Below are 24,125 nucleotides of genomic sequence, written 5' to 3'. Positions count from 1 at the left end.
AATGACATGAGACAAAGTATATTATGTGAACTGCTGTATGAAAAGTGAATTTACTCTGTAAATCTTCACCCAAATCAAAATAAAATTTAAAAAAAAAAAAAAAGAAGCTGCCCGGTAGCAGGTGGGTCAACTGATCGAGGCAGTGCTGCGGCTCTTAACCAAAGCAGTGAGGGGACTCGGTGGCGGGTGCCCTTTCTGCCTCTCCTAACTGCCAAAGGCTAACCCACTCAGAGCGCGCACCTTGGCGGGGAACGATCAGAGACAAAAAAGAAAGGTGAGGAGTTGGGCAACCTCGTGAGAACTCTCCTCTCCCTCACCCTGCCCCGGCTGAACGTGTGGGAGCAAAGGCTTACCCAGAGGGCTCAAAAGCAGGACGTTCATGTTTTTAACAAGTCCTTTAGGAAGCATCTATTTCCTCATTACTGCTGTCCTAAAAATCTTTTATTGCAGTAATAAAAGGTTGTTGTTACTTGCCGTGGAGTCGGACCGGACTCATAGCGACCCCTCCTTGGGTTTCCGACGGTATCACTACGGAAGTAGATTGCCCAACCTTCCTTCCTAGGAGTGGCTGGTGGGTTTGAACCGCCAGCCTTCTGGTTAGCAGTCAAGTGCCTTAGGCACTACGCTACCAGAGCTCCCGCAGTAAAATATACATAACAAAAGTTTTGCCATTTTAACAGCGCGGCCGCGCGGGCGGTTGCGATTCCGAGCCGTTGAGACGCCTCCGCCGCAGCTGGTGGCGTAGGTGACTTGCGGGGAGGCGGGCACAGGCGGCTGGGCTGCAATCGCAGCCTCTGTGCAGGGCCGCGCGCCTGCCCCGAGGCATCCCCTCCTCCCGCTGCCCGGCTTCGGTCTCAACTTCCCCCGTAGTCCCTTGCTGCCCGCCCGCCAGCCCGCCGCTGCGCAACGCCGGGCGCTGGAGCCCCGGCGTCGCCACTGAAACATGACTCGAGATTTCAAACCTGGAGACCTCATCTTCGCCAAGATCAAGGGGTATCCTCATTGGCCAGCTCGAGTAGATGAAGTTCCTGATGGACTTGTAAAGCCACCCACAAACAAACTATCCATTTTCTTTTTTGGAACTCATGAGACTGCTTTTTTAGGACCAAAGCACTTACTTCCTTACTTCGAAAATAAGGAAAAGTACGGCAAGCCAAATAAACGTAAAGGTTTTAATGAAGGTTTATGGGAAATAGATAACAATCCAAAAGTGAAATTTTCAAGTCAGCTGGCCTCAACTAAGCAATCAAAGGCATCATCTGATGTTAAAGCTGAAGAAAAAGAAAGTGTTTCAAAGGAAGATACTGACCCTGAAGAAAAAGCCATTAATAACGATGTGACTAAAGCAATTGGTATTACTGTGAAAGCTGCCAGAAGAGAGAGAAAGAGAAAGGCAGAAAAACAAGTAGAATCTGAGGAGGTGGGAGTAGTGACAACAGCAATAGCAAATGCAAACAGTGGGCCATCTGCAGCTACAGAAGTCAAGATTCCAAAACCAAGAGGCAGACCCCAAATGGTAAAAGAGCCTTGTTCTTCAGGGAGCGACATGGTAAATGAAGAGGACAAAAGTGAGAAAAAGAGGCAAGAGGAAAAACAACCTAAAAAGCAGCTAAAAAGGGATGAAGAGGGACAGAAGGAAGAAGATAAGCCAAGAAAAGAACCAGACAAAAAAGATGAGAAGAAAGAAGTGGTTGTTAAAGCAGGGGCTAAGTCAGTCACTGAGTCTGAAGAAGAAAGAGATGACAAAGAAAGTGAAAAGAAGAGAAAGGGTGGAAGGAACATTCAAGCTACTTATAAAAGGAATGTGCTGAAAGGACAACAGCAGAAGGAAGCAGCAGATAGAAGATGGCAGCAAGAGGAGCAAATGGAAGCTGAGCCCCGAACAACATGTAATCTGCAGTAACAAAAACCCCTATCACGCTTGGGCCTCAAAGCATTAATCCAGCTACGAAAAGAGAACACAAATAGAGCAAACAAGAGGTGAAATCTCAAACTCATTGGACTGAATTTTTCCCCTTCCCCTCCTGGATGGAAGAATCTTTCAGCTCTAAATTGAGGCGTTTGTTATTAACGGTATTAGTACTGCGTTACGATTGTTGAAAATTCCTGTAAGGTGCACACTGTATATTAAGGTCAGCCATAATTTCTGCTAAAGTTATTTATTTATTTATTACCACGCTTGAAACTGAAGCTTTGTATATTTGAAAGTTATAACAGACTCAGATGAACATGGTGGTTGTACATTATTATTTCACCTTAAAAATTAAAAATTTCATTTTGTTTTGAAGCTAGGTATTAAACTGGAATAGCTAAGATTGAGCAGTTGTGCCCTTATTTTGACATTCCTTTGTTGTTTAATTCTTTAGAATCTTATATATTTTTTTAATCCTGGGAGATTAAGCAGTAGATTTGTTAAGAAAAAAGAAAAGAAAGAAACTGTAACCAAAATTTGAAAATAATTTTTTAAATTGCCATTTTAACCACTTAACTGTGTATTTTGGTGGCATTCATTACATTCATGCTGTTGTGTAAACATCACTATTTTCTCTCTCCATAATTTTTCATCAACTCAAACAGAAACTCTGTGCACATTAACTCCCACCTCCCACTCCCTTGGTAACCTCTAATCTTTCTATGGAGCTGTCTATTAAAGATACTTCATCTAAGTGAAATCCTATAATATTTGTCCTTTTGTGTCTAACTTATTTCACTTAGCATAATATTTTCCAGGTTCATCCATGTTGTAATATGTATCAGAACTGCATTCCTTTTTTATGGCTGAATAATATTCCATTGTGTGTGTGTATGTGTGTGTATACATACATATATATATATATACACACATATACCATGTTTTATTTATCTATTCATCTGTTGATAGACACTTAGGTTGTTTCCACATTTGGGATATTATGAATAATGCTGCCAGGAACATTAACATACAAGTATCTGCTTGAGTTCTTGCTTCCAATCATTTGGGTATATACCTAGCAATAGAATTGCCGAGTCACATTGTAGTTCAAAAAGTTTAACTTTTTGAGAAGCCACCACTGTTTTTTCAATAGTAGCTGCATCATCCTCATTAATGCTTTAGCATCCCTTTCCAACCCACCATACTTCTCTCTGTCACAGTATCCCAGACACATAAACATATCCCTACACACCTGCTACGTCTGTGATCTTTACATCAGCTCATGATAACACCATCCTTCAGGTTTCTCAGACCCAGACCATGGTGTCCTCCAATTCCTTTCTCTCTCTCTCTCTCTTTTAAAATCCAACCCTTCAACTAATCCTCTTAGCTCTAATTTCAGAGTATATCCAGAATCCAGTCACTTCTCACCACTCCCCTGATACTACTCTGGCTGAAGCCACCAACAACACTCAGCTGATGACTCTAGCAACGTCTTCTCTACTCTTGTCCCCTTCAGTCTCCTCTCAAACACAAGGGACAGGGTAAATCCATAGTTGTTGTTGTTATGTGCTGTCGAGTCGGACCCGACTCATAGCAACCCCTCCTTGGGTTTCTGAGGCAGTATCACTACGGAAGTAGATTGCCCCATCTTCCTTCCGAGGAGTTACTGGTGGGTTTGGACTGCCAGCCCTCTGGTTAGCAGTCCAGTGCCTTAGGCACTACACTACCAGAACTCTCGGTAAACCCATTATAAACCCCAAAACCAAACCCATTGCCATGAAGTCAATTCCATAGGGTTTCCAAGGCTGGAAATCTTTATGGAAGCAGACTGCCTGATCTTTCTCCTTTGGAACAGCCGGTAGGTTTGAATCTCTGACCTTTTGGTTAACAGCCGAATGCTTTAACAACTACACTGCTAAAACCAGACCAAACTTACTGCCATCGAGTCAAATCTGACTCATAGCGACCCCTCGTTGGGTTTCCGAAGCGGTATCACTACGGAAGTATATCGCCCAACCTTCCTTCCCAGGAGTGGCTGGTGGGATTGAAACGCCAGCCTTCTGGTTAGCAGTCAAATGCCTTAGGCACTCTGCCACCAAAGCTCCTACTACACTACTAGAGCTCCTTAAACCCAATATGTTGGTAAGTCATGTCATGTCACTCAAATCCATGAATAAAAGTTGATATCTTTACAGTCTTCCTTATCTGTCTGTGGTACAGTGAATTATTTGGTTCCTTATCTGTCTACAGTACAGTGAACAACTTGATATGGCCTTTCTAACCAGCCTTTGAGGAGCTCTGGTAGTATGGTACCTAAGGCACTTGACTGCTAACCAGAAGGCTGGTGGTTCAAACCCAACAGCCACTCCTCAGAAGGAAGGTTGGGCAATCTTCTTCCGTAGTGATACTGCCCCAGAAACCCAAGGAGGTGGAGAGAACAATCATGGGAGAAAGAAGGGCTGCTTATGCACAGGGGGATAGCTCAGGGGCAGGAGTCCATGGAGGGAAGGACACAGGGAAGAGGTAATTATTGGCAGGAAGTGGGAGGGGAGCTGTTGCATTGTGGTAAACTGTGGTCAATGTCATGAGACAAACCGTATGTGAACTGCTGTATGGAAAGTGAATTTGCTCTGTAAATCTTCACCCAATCACAATAAAAAAATAAAATAAAATAATTAATTTAAAGAAAGAAAGAAAGAAACCCAAGGAGGGGTTACTATGAGTTGGTCCAACTCGACAGCAAATAACAACAACCACCAGTCTTTCTGACTACCACCAGATTACTGGGTGGGACCATACAAATAAGGTATATGGAACTCTAATGCAGGATTGGTTAGTTTTGTCATTCAGCTAGGCTCAAGATGAGCCCCCCTAGAGGCAGAAGAGGCCACTGCCATCAAGAGAGATGAGCCAGAAGTGGAGTGGAGCATGTCCTTGGACCCAAGATCCCTGTCCTGGACCTCCTTGGCAGAGAGTTGGCAGAGACCACTGGCAGAGACACAGCGGCAGCAGAACCAAGAGGCACGAGACAGAGTGGCGGACTTGGGGGCTCATGGAATGAGAAAGCTGAGTGAGTGCCTTTGGGCGGGAGGCTTGCTGGCAGAGTGGGGTGTACCTAGGTGTACTTATTGCAGAGCTAAAAGAGTGTTGTAACACTTGCCCAAGCAGGGCAGAGGCCAGGCCAAGAAGTCAAAGGCCAGAGAAGTATGCTTGAGAGCATAGCAGAGAGGAGACTGTCCTGATAGAAGAATTATGTCCTGAGAGCATTCCTGAACCTGAACTGTAACCTGTTAGTTCCCTAATAAACCCCATAATCGTGAGTATTATCTGTAAGTTCTTGGTGGCCATGTCAACAAATTATCGAACCCTGCAAAGTAGTGAGTGCTGTGGGAGGGATGGCTGATGCCAGAGTTGGTAAAAAGGCTGGAGGGTGGTGGCATGTCTGGCCTCGTAGGAATAAGCCTTGAGTTACTGACGGTGATTCTTTCTCCCTCTTGTGAAGTTAGGTCAGAAGATACTGTCCCTATGCCCTTTTTGCACTGTCCCACCTCTCCTTCTCTGTACAACATAAAAAGTCAAATTCCTGTCCTACCCTGAGGTAGCCATCATTAAGAATTTGGCCATGGTTAAGATCTCTATCACACACTTTCTGCTTTATGAACAGTTATATATACTTATGTCTGATTATACTTACATGGAGCTCTGGTAGTGTAGTGCCTAAGGCACTTGACTGCTAACCAGAAGGCTGGCAGTTCAAACCCACCAGCCACTCCTCGGAAGGAAGGTTGAGCAATCTATTTCCATAGTGACGCTGCTTCGGAAACCCAAGGAGGGGTCGCTATGAGTCAGGTCCTATTCGATGACACATAACAACAACAACAACATACGTATCTTACTAAACTTATGTAATGTGTATTTTCTTTGTCACAAAGGAGAAGTGGAGAAATGAACGTTTAAATTTGGGTCCAAGAACCAGATATGGAAAGGGGAATGGTTGAAAAATAATTTCAGAAGCGGAACTGACAAGATTTGTGGCTGATGTGTAGAATAGATGAAAGGCAATTGTTGAAAAATGTTTTAAACAAGTGTCATGGATTGAATTGTGTCCTCCCAAAATTTGTGTCAACTTGTCTGGGCTGTGATTCTCAGTGGTTTAGCAGTTATGTAATGATGTAATGTGGCAGATATATAATGATAACCCATGATGTGATCTGATGTGATAAACTCATCAGATATAAGAGGATTAAGGGTGGGATGTAGTACCTTTCTACCACTCTTCTGTCAGTTTGTCCTACTGTGGTGGCTTGTGTGTTGTTGTGAGACTGGAGGTATTTCAAATACCTACAAGAGTCACCTCACCCATGGTAGACAGATTTCAGCAGAGCTTCTAGACTAAGACAGACTGGAAAGAAGGATGGGATTATCCACTTCTGAAAAACTTGGCCAGTGAAAAACCTTATGAATGGCAGTGAAACACTATCTATTACTGGACTGGACAGTGTTTCATTCTATTGCACATAGGGTCTCTATGAGTCGGAGCTGACTGGACAGTACCTAACAACACAACAACAAGGGAGAAAGTAATGAAGGGAAAGAGGTGAAGGATGGTCTCAGGATCACCATTTGCAGTACGGGCAGGGAAGGGGGAAAGGACAGAGAACAGGAAAAATGTGTAAGAGAAGAGGAGACCAAAAATAAACAAATAAACAAAACCCCTAAAATCAGGGGAGTAAACAAGTAAGTCCAAAGGTACAGGCAGTATGTCATTGTGGTTGGTGCCATGGAGTTGGCTCCAACTCATAATGACCCTACAATGTACAACAGAATGAAACACTGCCTGGTCATGCACCATCCTCACAATCCTTGTTATACTTGAGCCCATTGTTACAGCTACTATGTCAATCCATCTAGTTGAGTGTCTTCCCCCTTTTCACTGACCTTCCACTTTACCAAGAATGATTGCCTTCTCCACGGAATGGTCCCTCTGACAACATGACCAAAGTAGGTGAGACAAAGTCTGGCCACTCTCACTTCCAAGGAGCATTCCAGCTGCACTTCCTCCAGGACAGATTTGTTCATTTTTTTCTGGCAGTCCACGGTCCTTTCAGTATTCTTTGTCAATACCACCACTCAAAAGCATCAACTCTTCTTCTGTCTTCCTTACTCATTGTCCAGCTTTTATGAGGCTATTAAAATGCCATGGTTTGGGTGAGGCACACCTTATTCTTCAAAGAGACATCTTTGCTTTTCAGCACTTTAGAGAGAGGTCTTTTGCAGCAGATTTGCCCAGTGCAATAGGATGTCTGATTTCTTGACTGCTGCTTCAATAGGTGTTGATTGTGGACCAAAGTAATATGAAAACTTTGACAACTTCAATCTTTTCTCCATTTATCATGATGCTGCTTATTGGTCCAGTTGTGAGGATTTTCATTTTCTTTATGTGCAGGTGTAATCCATACTGCAGGCTGTAGTCTTTATCTTCATCAGTAAGTGCTTCAAGTCATTTTCACTTTCAGCAAGCAAGGTTGTGCCGTCTGCATATCACAAGTTGTTAATAAGTCTTATTCCAATCCTGATGCCGTGTTCTTCTTCATATAGTCCAATTTCTTCGGTCATTTGCTCAGCATACAAATTGAATAAGTATGGGGAAAAGACACAACCCTGACGTATTCCCTTCCTGATTTTAAACCATGCAATATCCCCTTGTTCTGTTTGAACAACAGCCTCCTTGTCTATATACAGGTTCCTCATGAGCACAACAATTAAGTGTTCTGGAATTCCCATTCTTCTCAATGTTATCCATAATTTGTTATGATCCACAGTCGAATGCTTTTGCATAGTCATTAAAATACAAGTAAACATCTCTCTGGTATTCTTTGCTTTCAGCCAAGATCCATCTGACATCAACAGTGATATCCCTCATTCCACATCCTCTTCTGAATCCAGCTTGCATTTCTGGAAGTTCCCTGTCAATATACTGCTGCAACCATTTTTGAATTATCTTCAGCAAAATATACAAACAGTATAAGACTGTAAAAAAGAGTATTCAATTAGATTTAGAAGCAAACCATGTAAAGCCATACTGTACAACTGAAATATAACACAAGAGACATATTTTCAAACTTTTTAGTAGCCATAGTCAGAAAGAAAAAAAAAAAACCACGAATGACTTTTAATAATTTTTTTTTAGCTCAATATATCTGTTACAGATTGAATTATGTTCCCCCAAGATATATGCTATAATCACAACCCCTACAACTGTGGTTATAATCTCATTTGGTAATGGGGTTTCTTTGTTATCTTAATGAGGCAGTATTAGTGTAGGGTGTGTCTTGAGTCATTCTCTTTTGAGACATAGAAGGAGCAGATTAAGGAAGCAGAGATGGAGGAAGATAGATACCATGCCACAAGAAGATCATCAAAGAGCCAAGGAACAAGGAACTTCCTCCAGAGCCAATATGGAGAGAAAGCCTTCCCCTACAGCTGGCCCCCTGAACTTGAGTTTCTAGCCTCCTAAACTGTGAGAAAACAAATTTCTGTTCATTAAAGCACCCATTTGTGCTGTTTCTGTTACAGCAACACTAGATAACTAAAGTGATATCCAAAAATATTATTTCAACAAGTAATCAATTGAAAAATTATTGATGCTTCTTTTTCCCCCCTCACACAACCAAATACAAGTCAAACCCATTGCTGTTGAGTCAATTATGACTTATAGTGAACCTTTAGAACAGAGTAGGGTTTCCAAAGCTGCCCTGTAGGGTTTCCAAGGTTGTAAATATTTATGGAAGTAGCCACATCTTTTTCCTACGGAGTGATTGGTGGGTTCAAATTGTCAACTTTTGGGTTAGCAGCTGAATGCTTTAACCACTGCACCACCACAGCTCCTTTGTTACACAAAATAATCAATATTCTGTGTGTAGTTTATATGTACAGGACACTTTAATTCAGAGTAGACAAATTTGAAGTTCTCAATAGCAACCTGTGGTTAGTAGCTACTGTATTGAACAGTGCAGGTCCTGAGAGTGAATGCTGCTGAAATGCAGAGGCAGGTGCAATAAAATAAAGTGTTTAGGAATAAGTGAGGTGTGCAGAAGCAGAATAGTATGAGATGCTTTTCAAAGGAGTTTGGAGGTGACAAGGATGGAGATTGGGCTGCAGCTGCAATGGGAGGTAGGGAGTTGAAAGTCAACTATTTTAAGATGGAACATGATTCCCAGCTAAGGTAAAGTACTCAAGGGAGAAGCAAAGAGTGTTGACGCATGGTTATGAAGAAGCAGCAGAATGCAGTGGGATCATCTTTGGTATGACGTTGGCTTTGGATATGAGCAGAGAGATATTTTCCTCCTTGTGGGAAGGGGAACAGATTAGTTTGAGGGTAGAAAGTTGCAGAAATCCTTCAGACATTCTTCTGGTCTCAGCTTAAATGTCACCTCTCTAGGGAAGTCTCCTGATATATCTCTCTGGTGATGGTTAATTTTATGTGTCAACTTGGCTAGGCTATAGTACCCCACTATTCAATTAAACACTAATCTAGGTGTTACTGTACAGTCAAATCTGTACTTGTATATCAGGAATACATAGTAGGTGCTATGAAGGTGAATAAAAGGTAAAGTTATTTTGGTTAGTTAAATAACTTACCCAAACCTGATTTTAGGAGTTGTATTTTTTTTTTTTAACAGTATTTTCTATTGTATCTTTTGTACTACTTTGGTTCTTACTACTCCTGCTTTTATATCTTATGCTCTAGATTCGTAAAACTCTAGAGTCCACTATAAATAAAGCCTTATCATCACCCATATATTCCACTTCAAACAATACAAGTTGCAAAGGACTGTAGTATAATTATCAATGTGGATAAGTTCATTCTTGAGGGGGCAAATCCTCTGGCTCACTCCCAGAGGAAGCTTCTGTTGGGGTGGGGGAGGGACAGGCACTAAGTAAGCACAGTTTCTCCTGCAGTCCCACTCCAGGACAAGGTTCACTAACCCCTAGATCTGGCCATGGAGTAGGAGAAGCTCCCCAGCTGACCACTCCCCTGTCGTCCCTAGGTTCACATAGAGAGACCTTTTCTAACCACAAGTTTTCCTGCTGTTGGTGGAATGTATGAAATAGGTGAGTGGTAACTGAAGTAACAGACCCAAAAAACTTCTGGCGACTTTTAGATGATAGGAAAAGTGGGTGAGGGATAATCAAGCAGATAGTGTGAATAGAAATAATGGAGATAGGGCCCAAATATGGAAGGGAAAGGAGATGTTGAATAATACCAACCCTACCTCCTATCTTTGAGGGTTCTGGAAACTGGTAGAGCAGTACACTATCAGTAGAATGATGGTATAGTTAATTATCCAAACCAGGACACTCCTGTTCCAAGTTGTTTTATTATTTCAGTAATAATGATAATTGGAGATTTTAGAACATATATAATAGTGGACAGGATAGTATAATAAACCTCCCAGACACCAATTCCCAGCTCCAAAATCTGTGAACTCACAGTTAGTCCTGCCCCTTCCACATTCCCTCATATTTATGTTTTTATTATTATTATTATTATTATTGTGATTTGGATGAAAGTTTACAGAGCAATTTAATTTTCCATACAGCAGTTTCATACACATTCCCCATTCACTGCAATTCCCCACAATGTAACAACTCTCTTACTACTTCCTCCCCATAGTTACCTCTTCCTTGTGTCCTTCCCTCCCTTCCTCCCCTGCAGTCCTGCCTCCCTGGCCCCCCCAGTTATCTCCCTGTGCAAACACTGCCCTTCTCTTCTCCCACAATTGGTCACTCCAAGGATCAGGTAGATAGCTGATGTAAACATTCACTCCACATACTTGTCTATTGTTTGGCTGGAAGCCACAGAAATGAGTTTAGTTCCAGACCTAAAGGGTAACTAAGGGCCATAGTCTCAGGGGTCTCACCAGGTTCTAACAGACCAGCAAACCTGGTCTTTTTTTATGATTTTAAGTTATGTTCCACATTGTTCTCCCACTCAATCCAGGATCTCCTGCACTGATCCCCCTCTGAGTGGTTGATAGTGGTAGCTGGGCATCATCTCATTTTTCTGGTCTCATGGTTATATAGGCTGAAGTTCATACTAGTCTACCAGTCCCCTGGACTAATTGTTTCCATGCATCTTTGGTTTTCTTCATTCTTCTTTACTCTGGATGAGAATAGGCTCATCATTGCATCTAGATGGCCACCTGCAAGCTTTTAAGACCCCAGTTGCTATTCACCAAAGTAGGACATAGAACAATGTTTTTGTTTAGTATATTATGCCTTTTGGGCTTGCTGTATGTACCCTGTGGCCATGGTCCTGAGGCCGCAGGCTCAACTGCTTGCTCCCTTTGGGTAGCTGGCTATGGCCAAGAAGCCACTACAACCTTATCCCTTGTCAGTGCTACTCTACACCTAGATCCTCACATTGTTTAGAAGCAAATCCAAGACATAATACGTTTCATACGTAAACATTTTAATATGTATCTCTAAAAGATAAGGCCTAAAAAATATGAAGCCATTTTCAAACTAAAAATATCCTTAATATCAACAAATAATTAATGCAAAAAGAGTGTGGTGGTAGTGTCTTCTGATGGCATCTAACTTCACAAGGGGGAGAGAGAAGGATCAACAGCAACAGCCCAAAGCTGATTCCCAGAAAGTGGAGGTCACACTTGCCTCCACCTACCAATCTTCTTATCAATTCTGACACCAACGACACTCACTATTCTGCTAGGGTTGATAGTTCATTGCAATGGCCACACAGAATTCACAGACAATACTCACGATTATGGGGTTCATTAGGGAAAGAACAGACTACAGTGCAGGTACAGAAACAACTGTTCCATCAGGACAGCTTCCCCTCGGCCATGTCTGCAAGCATGCCTCTCTTTGGCACTTGGCCTCTAGGCCAGGCATCTGGCCTGCTCAGGCAAGTGTTACAAATCTCTTTTAGCTCTGATAGGTGCACTTAGTGCACCCCACTCTGCCAGCAAGCCTACTACCCAAGAGCACTTAGCTTTTTCGCTCCATGGGCCAGCAAGCCCCCTGCTCTGTCTGCTGCCACCATCTCTCTGCTTTCTCTCTGCTGCTGCAGCACAAGGATACGATCCATTTCTGAATGCTGTCTGTCTTGATGGTAGTGAGATCCTTCTTTGCCACCTCTGGGGCTAATTTTAAGCCTAACAAAGTGACAAAACTGACCAATCCCCACATTAGGGTTCCATACACGTTATTTCTATGGTCCCACTCACAGAAAGTGTACCCTGTACCTTAGTTACGTTACTAACAAACTATCTGTTCTGGTTGCCCAGTACCACTCTGACAAGAATATGCCACAAATGGGATGGCCTTAACTAACAGGAGTTTATTCTCTTACAGTTTGGAGGCTTTTAGTCCAAGTTCAAAGTGCCAAGCTCCAGAGGCTGGGTGAAAGCTCATCAGCCTTGGGCTTCAGCCCACTGAAGCTAGAGGCTTTTTTTTTTTTTTTTTTCACTCAGACAGCTGCTGGCTGCTGAGGCTGCCAAGCCCAAGGTTGACAAGTAAAAATGCACAGTCCTGATGTTACCAAAACACACGGCAGGCCATTAATTCAATTCCATTGTCAGTCCCAAGGTCAGCAGAGCATGGCAGACTGCTCAACAAAGACACAGCTACATGAAGGGTCCAAGCATGCCATAAGCTAGAAACCATTCCCAAGGCTTCTCCTTATATAGGAAGCAGACCACATCCCAAAGGCAGCTACTCAGCTGCTTGGGTAGATCCCACCATGGAGTTTATTGCCAGTCTCGTCATGGGGAATAACCACCACCAGCTGCCCAGCCACTCAACCAGGCCCAGCCAAGTTGACACACAACATAACCACCACACTATCCAATCCCTTTGGTAGACCACAAGCACCTCATATTTACAAACTTCCACTTTCATCTGGTGGGAGTCACAAAAACCATGACTAGAAGAGCCATACTAAGTAATTCACTGTACCACAGTCATTAATACTTAAATTTCAAAATGTCTCATAAAAGTTGTAATTTTTAAAAAAATATGTTTTTGCTTAAATTAAAATAAAGTTTTTACACTGTGATTGACTGGTAAGTCCTTTCTCTCTCTTTATCTGTCGGTTCCCTCTCCATAACCCCATTTTCCTTGTAATTTACTTGTTGAAGATGCTTAGGAGGCTAGAATCCCAATTCAGGGTGCTAGCTCTAGGAGAAGGCTTTCTCTGTTGGCTCTGGAGGAAGGTCCTTCTCTCTTCTGAGGTTTTTACCCCAGGGCAGTCTTCATGTGGCCTGGCATCTCTCACTCCCCATCTCTTTTATATCTTGAAAGAGATTGACTCAAGATATACCCTACACTATTCCTACCTCATTAACTTAACAAAGACAATTCATTCTCAAATAGGATTATAACCATAGACATTGTGGTTAGGCTTTATAGCACATATTTTTTGGGGGTGGGGTGGGGTAGGGGTTCAGTTCAATCCATAACAGACACTCAGACACAAAGAGGTTAAATAATTTATCTAACATCAAGAGCTGCAGGTGTCAAATTGACATGTGCATTGGGCCATCTCCGTCCAGAATTCATACCCCCTATTATTAGGCCTCAAAAGTAACTGTGATACTTGGGGTTGTGTGTCACCTTGGTGAGTGGTTTAAGCAGTTGTGATGTGGTTATTGCCATGATGAGATCAGATGTATATGTTTTGAGTAGCCAATCTGTTGAAAGGGAGTTTCCCTATGGGTGTGGTATGTTTCCAATATATACATAGACATCTTGGGAAAAAGACGGACTCTTCAGTGGATCTGGATCTTGTTGTGCTGCCTTCAACTGTCAGTGAGTGAAAATCCACCATTCATCCTGGTGATCTTGGACTCATGATCTGTCAGAGTCAACAGTGCATATACTGCCTGCCAACCTTGAGTTCATCAGCCCCTGCAGCTGCGTGAGTTGGGAAAAGCCTCCAGCTTGACATTTGATCCAGGAACTTGGGACTTGCCAACTTCTATAAGTGAGTAAGCCATTTTCCTAAGATAAATTTTTCTCTTTCTATATAAGCTTTACTGGTTTTACTTCTCTAGAGAACCCAGCCTGGCACAGTAACTGATCAAAGTTATTTTTTATTAAATCTTGAAGGAACCACTAGCTTTGGGATATTTCTGGCAGGAAAGCTCTGACTTAAGCTTTTTGGAGGACACCTGTCACCCTCCACTCTCATCTCTACTCCTATCCTACTTTCTTTAGTTAAGTATTTACTTTTGTAGGGAGTGACAGGTATTGGGCAATGGGGACAGTTTTGATGATGGAAAATCCTAAACTAACAACATACATGTTGTTGTTGTTGTTGTTAGGTACCATTGAATCAGTTCCAACTCACAATGACCCTATGTACAACAGAATGAAACACTGCTTAGGCATGCACCATGCTCACAATCCTTATGATACTTGAGCCTATCATTGCAGCAACTGTGTCGATTCATCTCATTGAGGGTCTTCCCCTTTTTTACTGACCCTTCACTTTACCAAGCATGATATTCTTCTCCAGGCAATGGTCCCTTCTGACAATATGACCTAAGTAGGTGAGATGAAGTCTGGCCATTCTTGTTTCCAAGGAACATTCCAGTTGCACTTCCTCCAGGACAGATTTGTTAGTTCTTCTGGCAGTCCATGGTACTTTTAAGTATTCTTTGCCAACACCACAACTCAAAAGCATCAATTCTTCTTCCTTCTTACTTATTCATTGTCCAGCTTTCACATGCATATGAGGCAATTGAAAATACCATGGCTTGGGTTAGGCACACCTTAGTCTTCAAAGACACATCTTTGCTCTTTGGCACTTTAAAGAGGTCTTTTGCAGCAGATTTGCCCATGCAGTAGGACATCTGATTTCTTGACTGCTGCTTCCATGGGTATCAATTGTGGATCCAAGTAATATGAAATCTTTGACAACGTCATTCTTTTCTCCATTTACCATGATGCTGCTTATTGGTCCAGTTATGAGGATTTTCATTTTCTTTATGTTCAGGTGTAATCCACACAGCAAACTGGAGTCTTTAATCTCCATCAGTAAGTGCTTCAAGTAAGTGCACACATAGATGATTTTAAAATTGTCAGTGAAAATGAAACCTGATTGGAATAATTTACTGCTTATTAGAGACACACTCAACTCAGAAAGACACAACTTTTTCCAACAAAAGGAAGGTAAACAGATTGGGCAACTAAGGGGGGAAAATGCTGAAGTAGCAACATTTGTTACTGTTATTAATTTGGTAGAGTAGATTCCAACTCATGGTAACTCCATTGTAAGACCTAGCAGACTTTAACAGGAATGGCATTAAGCAGAATAAGATGATCTTTCTGTTGGAATATGTAATGTTAATTGATTATTTTGCTTTAAAATATTCTCTTTAACAAAAATATTGTTCTACATCTTACTTCAGTGAGTAGTGACTGGGGTCTTAATAGCTTGTGAGCAGCCATCTAAGTGGCAGGTATTGTTCTCTTCTCATCCAGAGCAAAGAAGAGTGAAGAAGATCAAAGACACATGGAAACAGTCAGTCCAAAGGACTAATGGACCATGAGAACCTCAGTCTGTATGCTCTAGAAACCAGAAGAACTAGATGGTGCCTAGCTGCCGATGCCAACCACTCAGAAAGGGATCCAAAGTGGAGATCCTGTACAGAGTGGGAGAAAAATGTGAAATAAAATCATAAACAAAGATGAGGCTTCCTGGTCTGATAGAGATTGGTGAAACCCTGGAGACTATGGCCCCAAGTCACCCTTTGGGCCTGGACTTGATCTCACTCCAGTAGCATAATTCTCAGCCAAACAATACACAGGCTTACGAGCTGAACACCTGCACCAAGGATATGCACTCCTTAGAACAATCAGCCATGGGAGATCAGAAGGGCATCATGCACACAGGGAGAAAGGCAGAGAGGTATGAATGCATAGGGTAGAAGAACACAAGGAAGGGGAACCACAGGGAGAAACTGGGAGGTGAGATGTCACACTGCAGGAAATGTAACCAGTATCACAAAACAAAATGTGTGTATAAACTGTTGAATGTAGAATGAATCTGCTTTGTAAAATGTTACCCAAGTCACAATAAAAAGTTAATATTTATTTACTTTAAAAATTATCTTTAAGGCTCTGGTACTTCAGTAGGAGTTCCAAGATTGGGACTTACACTCAAATTTTGGAAATGTAAAAATTGTGATTTCATTTTTCTTAATTAACTTTTTTATTTTGAGATAATTGTAGATTCGCATGCAGTTGTAAGAAATGATAGCGTGCTCCCACATACCTTATTCAGTTTCCCCTGATGGTAACATCTTGTAGTATAGCATTGTAACCAGGAAATTGACACATACAAAAGTCAAGATAGAAAATATTGCTAGTACCACAAGGATCTCTCATGTTGTTCATTTGTTGTCCACATCCACTTACCTCCCACCTCTGTCTCCTCCTAATTACTGGCAACCACTAATCTCTTTTTTCTCCATATATATGTTGTTGTTGTTGTTGTTGTTGTTATGTGCCATCAAGTTGGACCCGACTCATAGCAACCCCTCCTTGGATTTCTGAGGCAGTATCACTACGGAAGTAGATTGTACAACTTTCCTTCTGAAGAGTGGCTGGTGGGTTTGAACTGCCAGTCTTCCGGTTAGCAGTCAAGTGCCTTAGGCTACCAGAGCTTTTATATATATATATATGTATGTATTTCATTTCAAATATATATATATATTTCATTTCATATATATATATATATATATATATATATATATATATTTCATTTCAAACAAAGTGAAACCTGTGAGACCCAGAAATCAATGGAACTGCCTTGTTTCTCCAAGTCTTGAAAGTTTCCCACCATTGGCCGGGTGCAGTCTTACTACTTTCCTATTGCCTATTTTAGTGGAAAATAATTATGTTTTCCTTCTCCAACACCTTACACAGATTGTGGGTTTCACAAGTTTTATTGTATGTTGTGTAAATGGAATAATACAGTATATAATACTGGCCTTTTTCCCACTTCAGTGTAATTTTCTGGAGATTCATTCAAGATGTTGCTTCTATCAAGAATTTGTTTCTTCTTATTGCTAAGTAGTATCCATTTTATAGATGTACCACAGTTGAACTATTGACCTGTTGAAGAACACCTGGGTTGTTTCCAGCTTTTGAGTATTACAAATAAAGCTGCTATGAACATTTGTGCACAAGTTTGGGCAATGGCGCGACACCGTTCTTGGGAGTGGAGGACCTAACCTAGGAATATGTAGTTAGGCAGCCGCCGGACAGGAGTTGCAGGAGCCTCTCTTCCAGTCCTATCATCCAGGCCTGTGCGTGCCCCATGCTGTGCTTTCCCTGCAGGTGATGAGGTGGCAAAACTCCAGCAAGCCATGAGCACCTTTGAAAGTGCACCCAGCAAGTGTTACCACAGCGATTGAGTTTTAACGGTTCCAATAAAGCTATTAGTTTCTCCAGGCCTGTGTGGATACTTCTTGACTGAACACAAAGAGGCCCAGTGGATAGACAGGTCGGCCCTGGGACTCAATGGATGTGTTTTTCCAGCCGCAGGCGCTCAGCTCACTAGGGTTTTGACCCACTTCCCTGCGGCAGTGTTGGCTCTTTAGCTATACCTTGAAAAGACCCTAAAGAATAGATTCGCTCTCAGTGAAAGGGGCTGAGGGAGGGGGTGGCCCACTGACGGTGCAGGAGATGGGCTGGTCAAGGGTGTCAGTGCAGGGGCTGGGGAACCATTTCTTCGAATCCTGGGTAAAATCTTACGCCCAGGCCCCCGATTCTGGCCTTTGGGTGCAGTCTTTTCCTGAGGAAACAGCAAGGGTGTAATGAGAGTGTTATCAGAACTGCCTTTGCCTTTCCTCAGTCAAGCTCAGAATAGGGGGCACCCGGGATCAAGCAGAGACGCCTTGAGGCCGTTCTTAGGTGCTGATGTGGACTACAGGCTGCTCTGTGGCCTCGGGTTAGAGCGGGTGATTCACGGGGGCTGCACCCTGCTATGGGCTCCGCAATCTCCTTTGGCCCACAATTCCACACCTGAGCGTAAGGTGGCTGGAAGTCTTCGATCCGGATGCTGGTGTAGCTGACCTGGTAACAAAACAACTCACTACTGTTGAGTCGGATCTGACTCATAGCGACTTCTTGGGTTTCCGAGGCAGTATCACTACGGAAGCAGATTGCCCAACCTTCCTTCCGAGGAGTGGCTGGTGTGTTTGAACTGCCAGCCTTCTGGTTAGCAGTCAAACGCCTTAGGCACTACGCCACCAGAGCTCCTAGCTGACAAGGTAGGACTGTGAGTTTTCGGACAGACTAGGTGCCACCCAAGGGAGAGTTCCGCGTGCCTCAGGTGCCTTTGGCGCTTACGTGCTTGCCTCTAAGTCTCCAGCTGAGAGTTATCTCCACGCTCATCGAGGGCTGCCTTCTCCCTTCTTGCCTGCAGCCAACCAACATCCTGGGCACTGGGAGTGGGAGACCAAAACCCCTGCCATTGTGTGGATTCAGACTCATGGAGACCCCACATGCTTCAGAGTAGAATTATGCTCCATAGAGGGGTTCTTGGCTGTGATTTTATGGAAGCAATTGTCAAGACTTTTTCCCACAGTGCCCAACTGGGTGGCTTGAACCACCAACTTTATGGCTAGGAGCAAACTCTGTCACCCAGAGACCTCGTGAACGGAAGAGAGAGAGAGGCTTATCCCAGTGGCAAGGAAAAATAAGTGAGAATTACTAGTGGGAGTGGGGAGGCTCTTCGGCTTATACACTGCTGGTGTAGCCTATTGTGTGTGACTATAAATGAGCTAACTTTCAATCTCTTCACATACATGTGAAAGCCGGACCATGAATAAGACCAAAGAGTTGATGCCTTTGAATTGTGGTGTTGGCGAAGAACACAGAACATATCATGGACAGTCAGAAGAATGAACAAATCTGTCCTGGAAGAAGTACGCCTGGAATGCTTAGAAGTGAGAATGGCCAGACTTTGGCTCACTGACTTTGGTCATGTTGTCAGAAGGGACCATCCGCTGAAGAAGGATATCTGCTTGGTAAAGTAGAGGGTCAGCAAAAAAGGGGAAGATCCTCAATGACATGGACTGACACAATGGCTGCAGTGATGGGCCCAAGTGTAGCAAGGATTATGAGCATGGTGCAGGACTGGGCAGTGTTTTGTTTTGTTGTATATAGGGTTACTATAAGTCAGAGCTGACTCGATGACACCTAACAAAAACATCACCAGCAAAAATGCTGTAGAATCCATGATGACAATCACTATTCAAATTTTTGATGAGTCATAATTTGTGAGGCAGCAGTTTAAGTCCTAGTTGTTTATCTTATATGGTTGGTTGTCTTATATATATTACTTGCATTGTAGCTCCAAGCCAGGTCTGAAGAACTATTGTCCAATTCAACAGTGCCTGCATTCTAGCATTGTTAAACTTACAATATATTAATTGGACTTTCCTCTGGTTGTGTACATTATGAGGTGGATGAAAGCTAATACATAAGTTTGTACATTCTAGGCACTTTCCAATATCATCATGAAAAAAGACTGTTACTTATATAATAATAATCATAGTGTATGCAACTGGTAAAACCAGAAGCTACGTTCAGTATCACTGCTAAGCGACATTCTTAATCCACCAGTGTTGAACATGTATGAAAATGGTGTACTGGATACTTTAACACACCCCAGACTTTGTGTTGGAGAGTACAATAATGTAAATCCTAAAAGCACCATGATTTTAGCATAATAACGGAAAATATAAAGAGCTCCTATATAGACTATTCCAGATAACTTTGCATCTTTGATACTTGTAGAATATTGTAATTATTTAAAAAAGAAATTCATCACAGAAGGGCATATATTCTATTAGTCCATTATTGTAAAAAGTCAAGGAAAGGTTTATATATGGAAGGAAATTTTCTTTGTTGGTTACCAGGGGTGGGAGGGGAGGGGAGGTAAAGATAAGCATTGATTTTGTTGAAGAGAAGGGCAATGTACCAAATGTGAGTGATCAACACAGTGGCACTGAGGAACAGGAAGACAGAGAGAGTGCATGGGAGGTGCAGACAACAAAGATGAACCCTTTTGCACATACAGTACTGTTTTGTCAGTGAAGCCAAACATTGATATATGGGGGGATAGATGGGGTGCACAGGCTGAACTATTAGGTAGGTCTATGCAGGGGTTAATTAAAAAAAAATTCATTGTATTGTATAAAATAAGCACTTTGATTAACACAGTTATAGATATTTTAATTTTTGAAAAACCTGTGGAAACTGATCTTTAAAATGATAGTCCCTTCAGAATAATGTCGTAAGTTGCTTTTAATATCTATTGGGAAGGAAATATCTAGGCTTTTCAAATCTTATTTCCTTTTTTGTTTACATAGGAACAATGTTTATAGTTGTGTGTACATTGTGGTCTACAAGAAGTTATATTTCAAATAATTTTGTAATGATTTAAATCATTTTCAGGCTTCTGCAGTTTGACTCTCACTGTGAATCTGTGAATAGATTTTGTATTTTTGCCTGTTAGTGATTGTTTCACATGTGTAATATTTTTGTCTGAGAAGTGAAATGATGGATCAGTAGTGTGGCTGTGAAAGTGGGAAGAATCAGGTGTAATTGGTCACAAGGTCTAAATTGCAGTTAATTACTGCTGTTTATTTAACAATGCCTTGCTGCTATGTGTGTATTAATGTTTGAGAGTAAAGACTGTCTATCCAACAGGGAGCCACAGTATTTAAATTGGCCAACCTAATGTTACAAATACTTTGAGGTAGACACATATAAACTAAAAACTTTAATTAAAATGGTGCAGTTTTGTATAATTTGGCATCAGTAGTTCAATAAGTTTGGAATGCCATGCAAACTCTTGCATTATAAAGAACAAAACAAAAAAATTGACAAGTTTGAATGGCTGAATGAGCAGAATTCTGTATGTTCTACATGTGGGACCAACTGTTGATATTTGTCCCTATCTATTTACACACACACACACACACACACACAGAGCAGCCAGGGCTTCAAACCACTTCAACTTTCTGTTGGCAATTTGCATTTCCACTCCAGATGTACTGAATCAGAGTATATCTGGAATGGAAATGCAAACTATCAGCAGGGGGCTGAACCGGTTTGAAGCCCTGTCTTTCTCTCTCTCTCTCTCTCTCTCTCTCTCTCTCACAAACACACACACACATAAACACACACCCACAGTAACTACTCTTTTTGGTGGGGAGGGATGAACTAATTGCAATTGCAGCTATCATGACACTTCAGCCTACATTAGTATGTTTCTTCTGGGAACAAGAACATTCTCTCACATACTTTCTAGAATACTAGGGAGAGTACTAGAATTGTACACTCTAAAAGTTTCTAAACATTAGTAAAATATTGTTTTATAATATCTAAAACCCATTGCCTTCACATCGATTCCAATTCATAGCTACGTTATAGGACGCAGTAGAACTGCCCCATAGGGTTTCCAAGGCTGTAATTTTGATGGAAGCGGACTGCTCCATTTTCTCCCTAGGAGCAGCTGGTGGGTTCCAACTTCGGACCTTATGGTTAGCTGCCAAACATTTTAACCATGCAAACTACGGGGCCTCTATTATATAATATAGGCCATATTGAAATCTCCCTCATTGTTCTGAAATGTTCTCAAGATTATTTTAATCCTGCACATTAGTCTCTTCATTCCACAAATAAAACAGTCCTCCTATTTTTTGTTTACATGACATTGACAAACCAGTAGTCCCTTTATCCCTTTACTGATGATGCTAATCTTGGTCTTTGGTTAAGATTGTATCCTCCAAGTCTCTTTTTAAAGGAACATTTTTTCTTGTAAATCCTAACTTGTGAAGTCTCCCAAACCTTGTGAATATCCAGTTCCTTAAAAATTTTTCAACAGATAGTTTTAGCCATATGATGATTACTTTCTAAATTGATTATACTGGTGGTTGCAAAAGAACCAGCAGTTTTTGAGTGAATGTGAAGAGTTCTGCCTTGAGTGGTCATGATAGCCACCTGAGGGGATATTTATTGTGACTAGGATCTGGTGTTGGAAAAAGCTTCATCTCCATGTGTAAAGACTGAAAACTTTAAAATCACACCTTCACCAGGTGAACCCAGTACAGTACATCACTTCAATATATTTTTAAATGAATAAACCATGTTTATTTAGAGGCTAGCCGGAAGCCTGGATCATGTAGTTTGAGCCAAGTGTCATGGTCAGACACACCAGAGCCTAGAAATTCAAGTCGATTCACAGCTCTGGACCCCCAGGGGCTCCAAAGATGCAAATTGGGGCACTTTGGAACCTCCAAAAGTTTAAGTGCAGTACCTTAAAGGAGATAATGAATCTTGGTTTCCTCTTTGTTAAATGGCAGGAATAACCCTGAGTCCTAACGACTTGCAGAGCTCGCCTGTCTGCGAACTGAAGCTCAGGGGTTCGGTCCCCTTGGACTGAGGGCAAAGAAAACCTCCTTTGAGAGGTTTCCTTGAGAGGCAGGAACTTGATCCGGGAGGTCCTCGCAGCCTCACACCCGGATTCCCGCCCTTTGGGGTTCTGGCTCAACCAGTTGTTCCTTTGGCAGGAGTCAACAGCGCCTCAGCTCCATCCACCCCCAAGTCCACAGGAGTCTTCAATGCAAGTAACGTGCCACCGAGACCCACTGTAAACTCAGAGACAGCCGGGTGCGCCTGTGCTGGGGGCGGAGTCTCTGGAGGACTAACCAGCAGGATCAAAGTGTGAGCAGAGCGGGCGGAGCGGGAGAAGTTTGGGATTGGACTCCGGGCAGCGAGCCCAGTGGGTGGAGCCGGGCTGGGAGCGTGACCAGGCCGGTGGGCGGGGCGGGGCCCCCAGTGCTAGACTTTCCGCACGCGGCAGCGCTGGGCGGCGCAGTTAGGTCCAGCCCCCGCTGGAGTGTATTTGTTTTTGAGGAACTGAAGATGGGAGCGCGTCTGGAAAGGAAAAACATCCCACCGTGGTTGAAATCTCCCAACGACTTGAAAGATCCCGAGGTGTTTCAGGTCCCAACCGGGCTGCTGGCAACCGTATTTGGTGAGTGAGCCCAGTCTTCACTGATGCCCTGTCTCAGCCCCAGTACCAAGTGCTGATTTCTATCTACTCTTCCCGAGCAGGCCCAAATGGATCTCGAATCCCATACCTCGAGCAAGTGAGCAAGACTATGCTCGAGCTGAAGGTTCTGGAATCCTCGAACTTCACTGAGGTGGTGATCTACGGATCCTACTTACACAAGTTACGGGCCAAATGGATGCTCCAGTCTCTGGCCGAGTGGCACCGCCAGCGACAAGAGCGAGGTGAGAGACTTGGCGTCCAACTTGCAGTGGGGCTGGTGCAAGGGCGTTGGCGACAGCATCACCCTTCTACTGGCCTCTTCTTGCCTCCTCTCCCCTCCCACGGGCGCCTTGGCCATCACTAGGGTAGTCCCTGAGACTCCTTTGGGATTCTGGGTCCCAAGTGTACCGGCCGTTGGTTCTGAGGACCCAAGGGTGTGACTGCAATGGGAGGTGTCCTAGACTGGTTCTGTAGTGCAGAGTTATTTGATATTTCAACGAGTCCTTCCCTAGCTTCTAGGAAGATGTTGGAATGGCCCAGTGGCTTCAGGCACCTGAGGATCCTGGGTCCAAAACGTCTGCCTCTGAAGCCCTGGAAATGTACCCTGAAAAATGCCGAGAAGGGTGGGGGCTCCAACCCCTAGCCTCTAACTCTCATCCTACTGTTACTCTCTCTGGTGCAGGGATGCTGAGACTTGAGGAAGCCATGAATGCCCTCGAACTAGACCTTGGATTCAGTGAAGCCAATTCCTAGCCAACATGACTAGACAAGGATGTAGATAGAATATTTTGTGGCCAGAGCTGTAGTGGGTTTGACCTGGTTCAAACTGCTCTAGCTTGACAAGTTGGGGGACAACAATGATTTTGGGGCCTCAATCCTGATGTGAATACCTGTTTCCAGGGTTGCTAATTAAAGGTCAAAATAAATAATTCTTTGACACTGTGATTGATGGATTAGAGGTAACCTCTTAAGAAACTCTGAGGGCACAGCTAAACTCACCATGGCCCTTGAGTGAGATTCTGTAACCACATAACTGAAACTTTCAGAGCTGGAAAGGGCCAAGGGCGCACTTGGTCAAGCTCAAAAAGTGGCTAAACGAAATGGATC

The 24,125-nt window shown here is 42.8% G+C and overlaps 2 protein-coding genes across 2 annotated transcripts; both read left to right on the top strand.

Moving 5' to 3' along the window:
• The first annotated feature begins 943 nt into the window (after positions 1–943).
• Positions 944–1,903, top strand: LOC103200653 (PC4 and SFRS1-interacting protein-like). Its single transcript, XM_042781560.1, has one exon. It carries the CDS (start codon positions 944–946, stop codon positions 1,901–1,903), a length of 960 nt encoding a protein of 319 aa, XP_042637494.1.
• A 20,985-nt stretch (positions 1,904–22,888) lies between these two features.
• Positions 22,889–23,771, top strand: DPPA5 (developmental pluripotency associated 5). Its single transcript, XM_007945213.1, has 3 exons — positions 22,889–23,000; positions 23,081–23,260; positions 23,701–23,771. Exons 1-3 carry the CDS (start codon positions 22,889–22,891, stop codon positions 23,769–23,771), a joined length of 363 nt encoding a protein of 120 aa, XP_007943404.1.
• The last annotated feature ends 354 nt before the right edge of the window (positions 23,772–24,125 follow it).

Source organism: Orycteropus afer, unplaced genomic scaffold, assembly GCF_000298275.1.
Source record: "Orycteropus afer afer isolate SDZICR_OR568_19922 unplaced genomic scaffold, OryAfe1.0 scaffold00133, whole genome shotgun sequence".
NCBI classification, from domain to species: domain Eukaryota; kingdom Metazoa; phylum Chordata; class Mammalia; order Tubulidentata; family Orycteropodidae; genus Orycteropus; species Orycteropus afer.
Note: the sequence above shows the minus strand (reverse complement) of the source record. Positions and strands in the feature narration are given on the sequence as shown.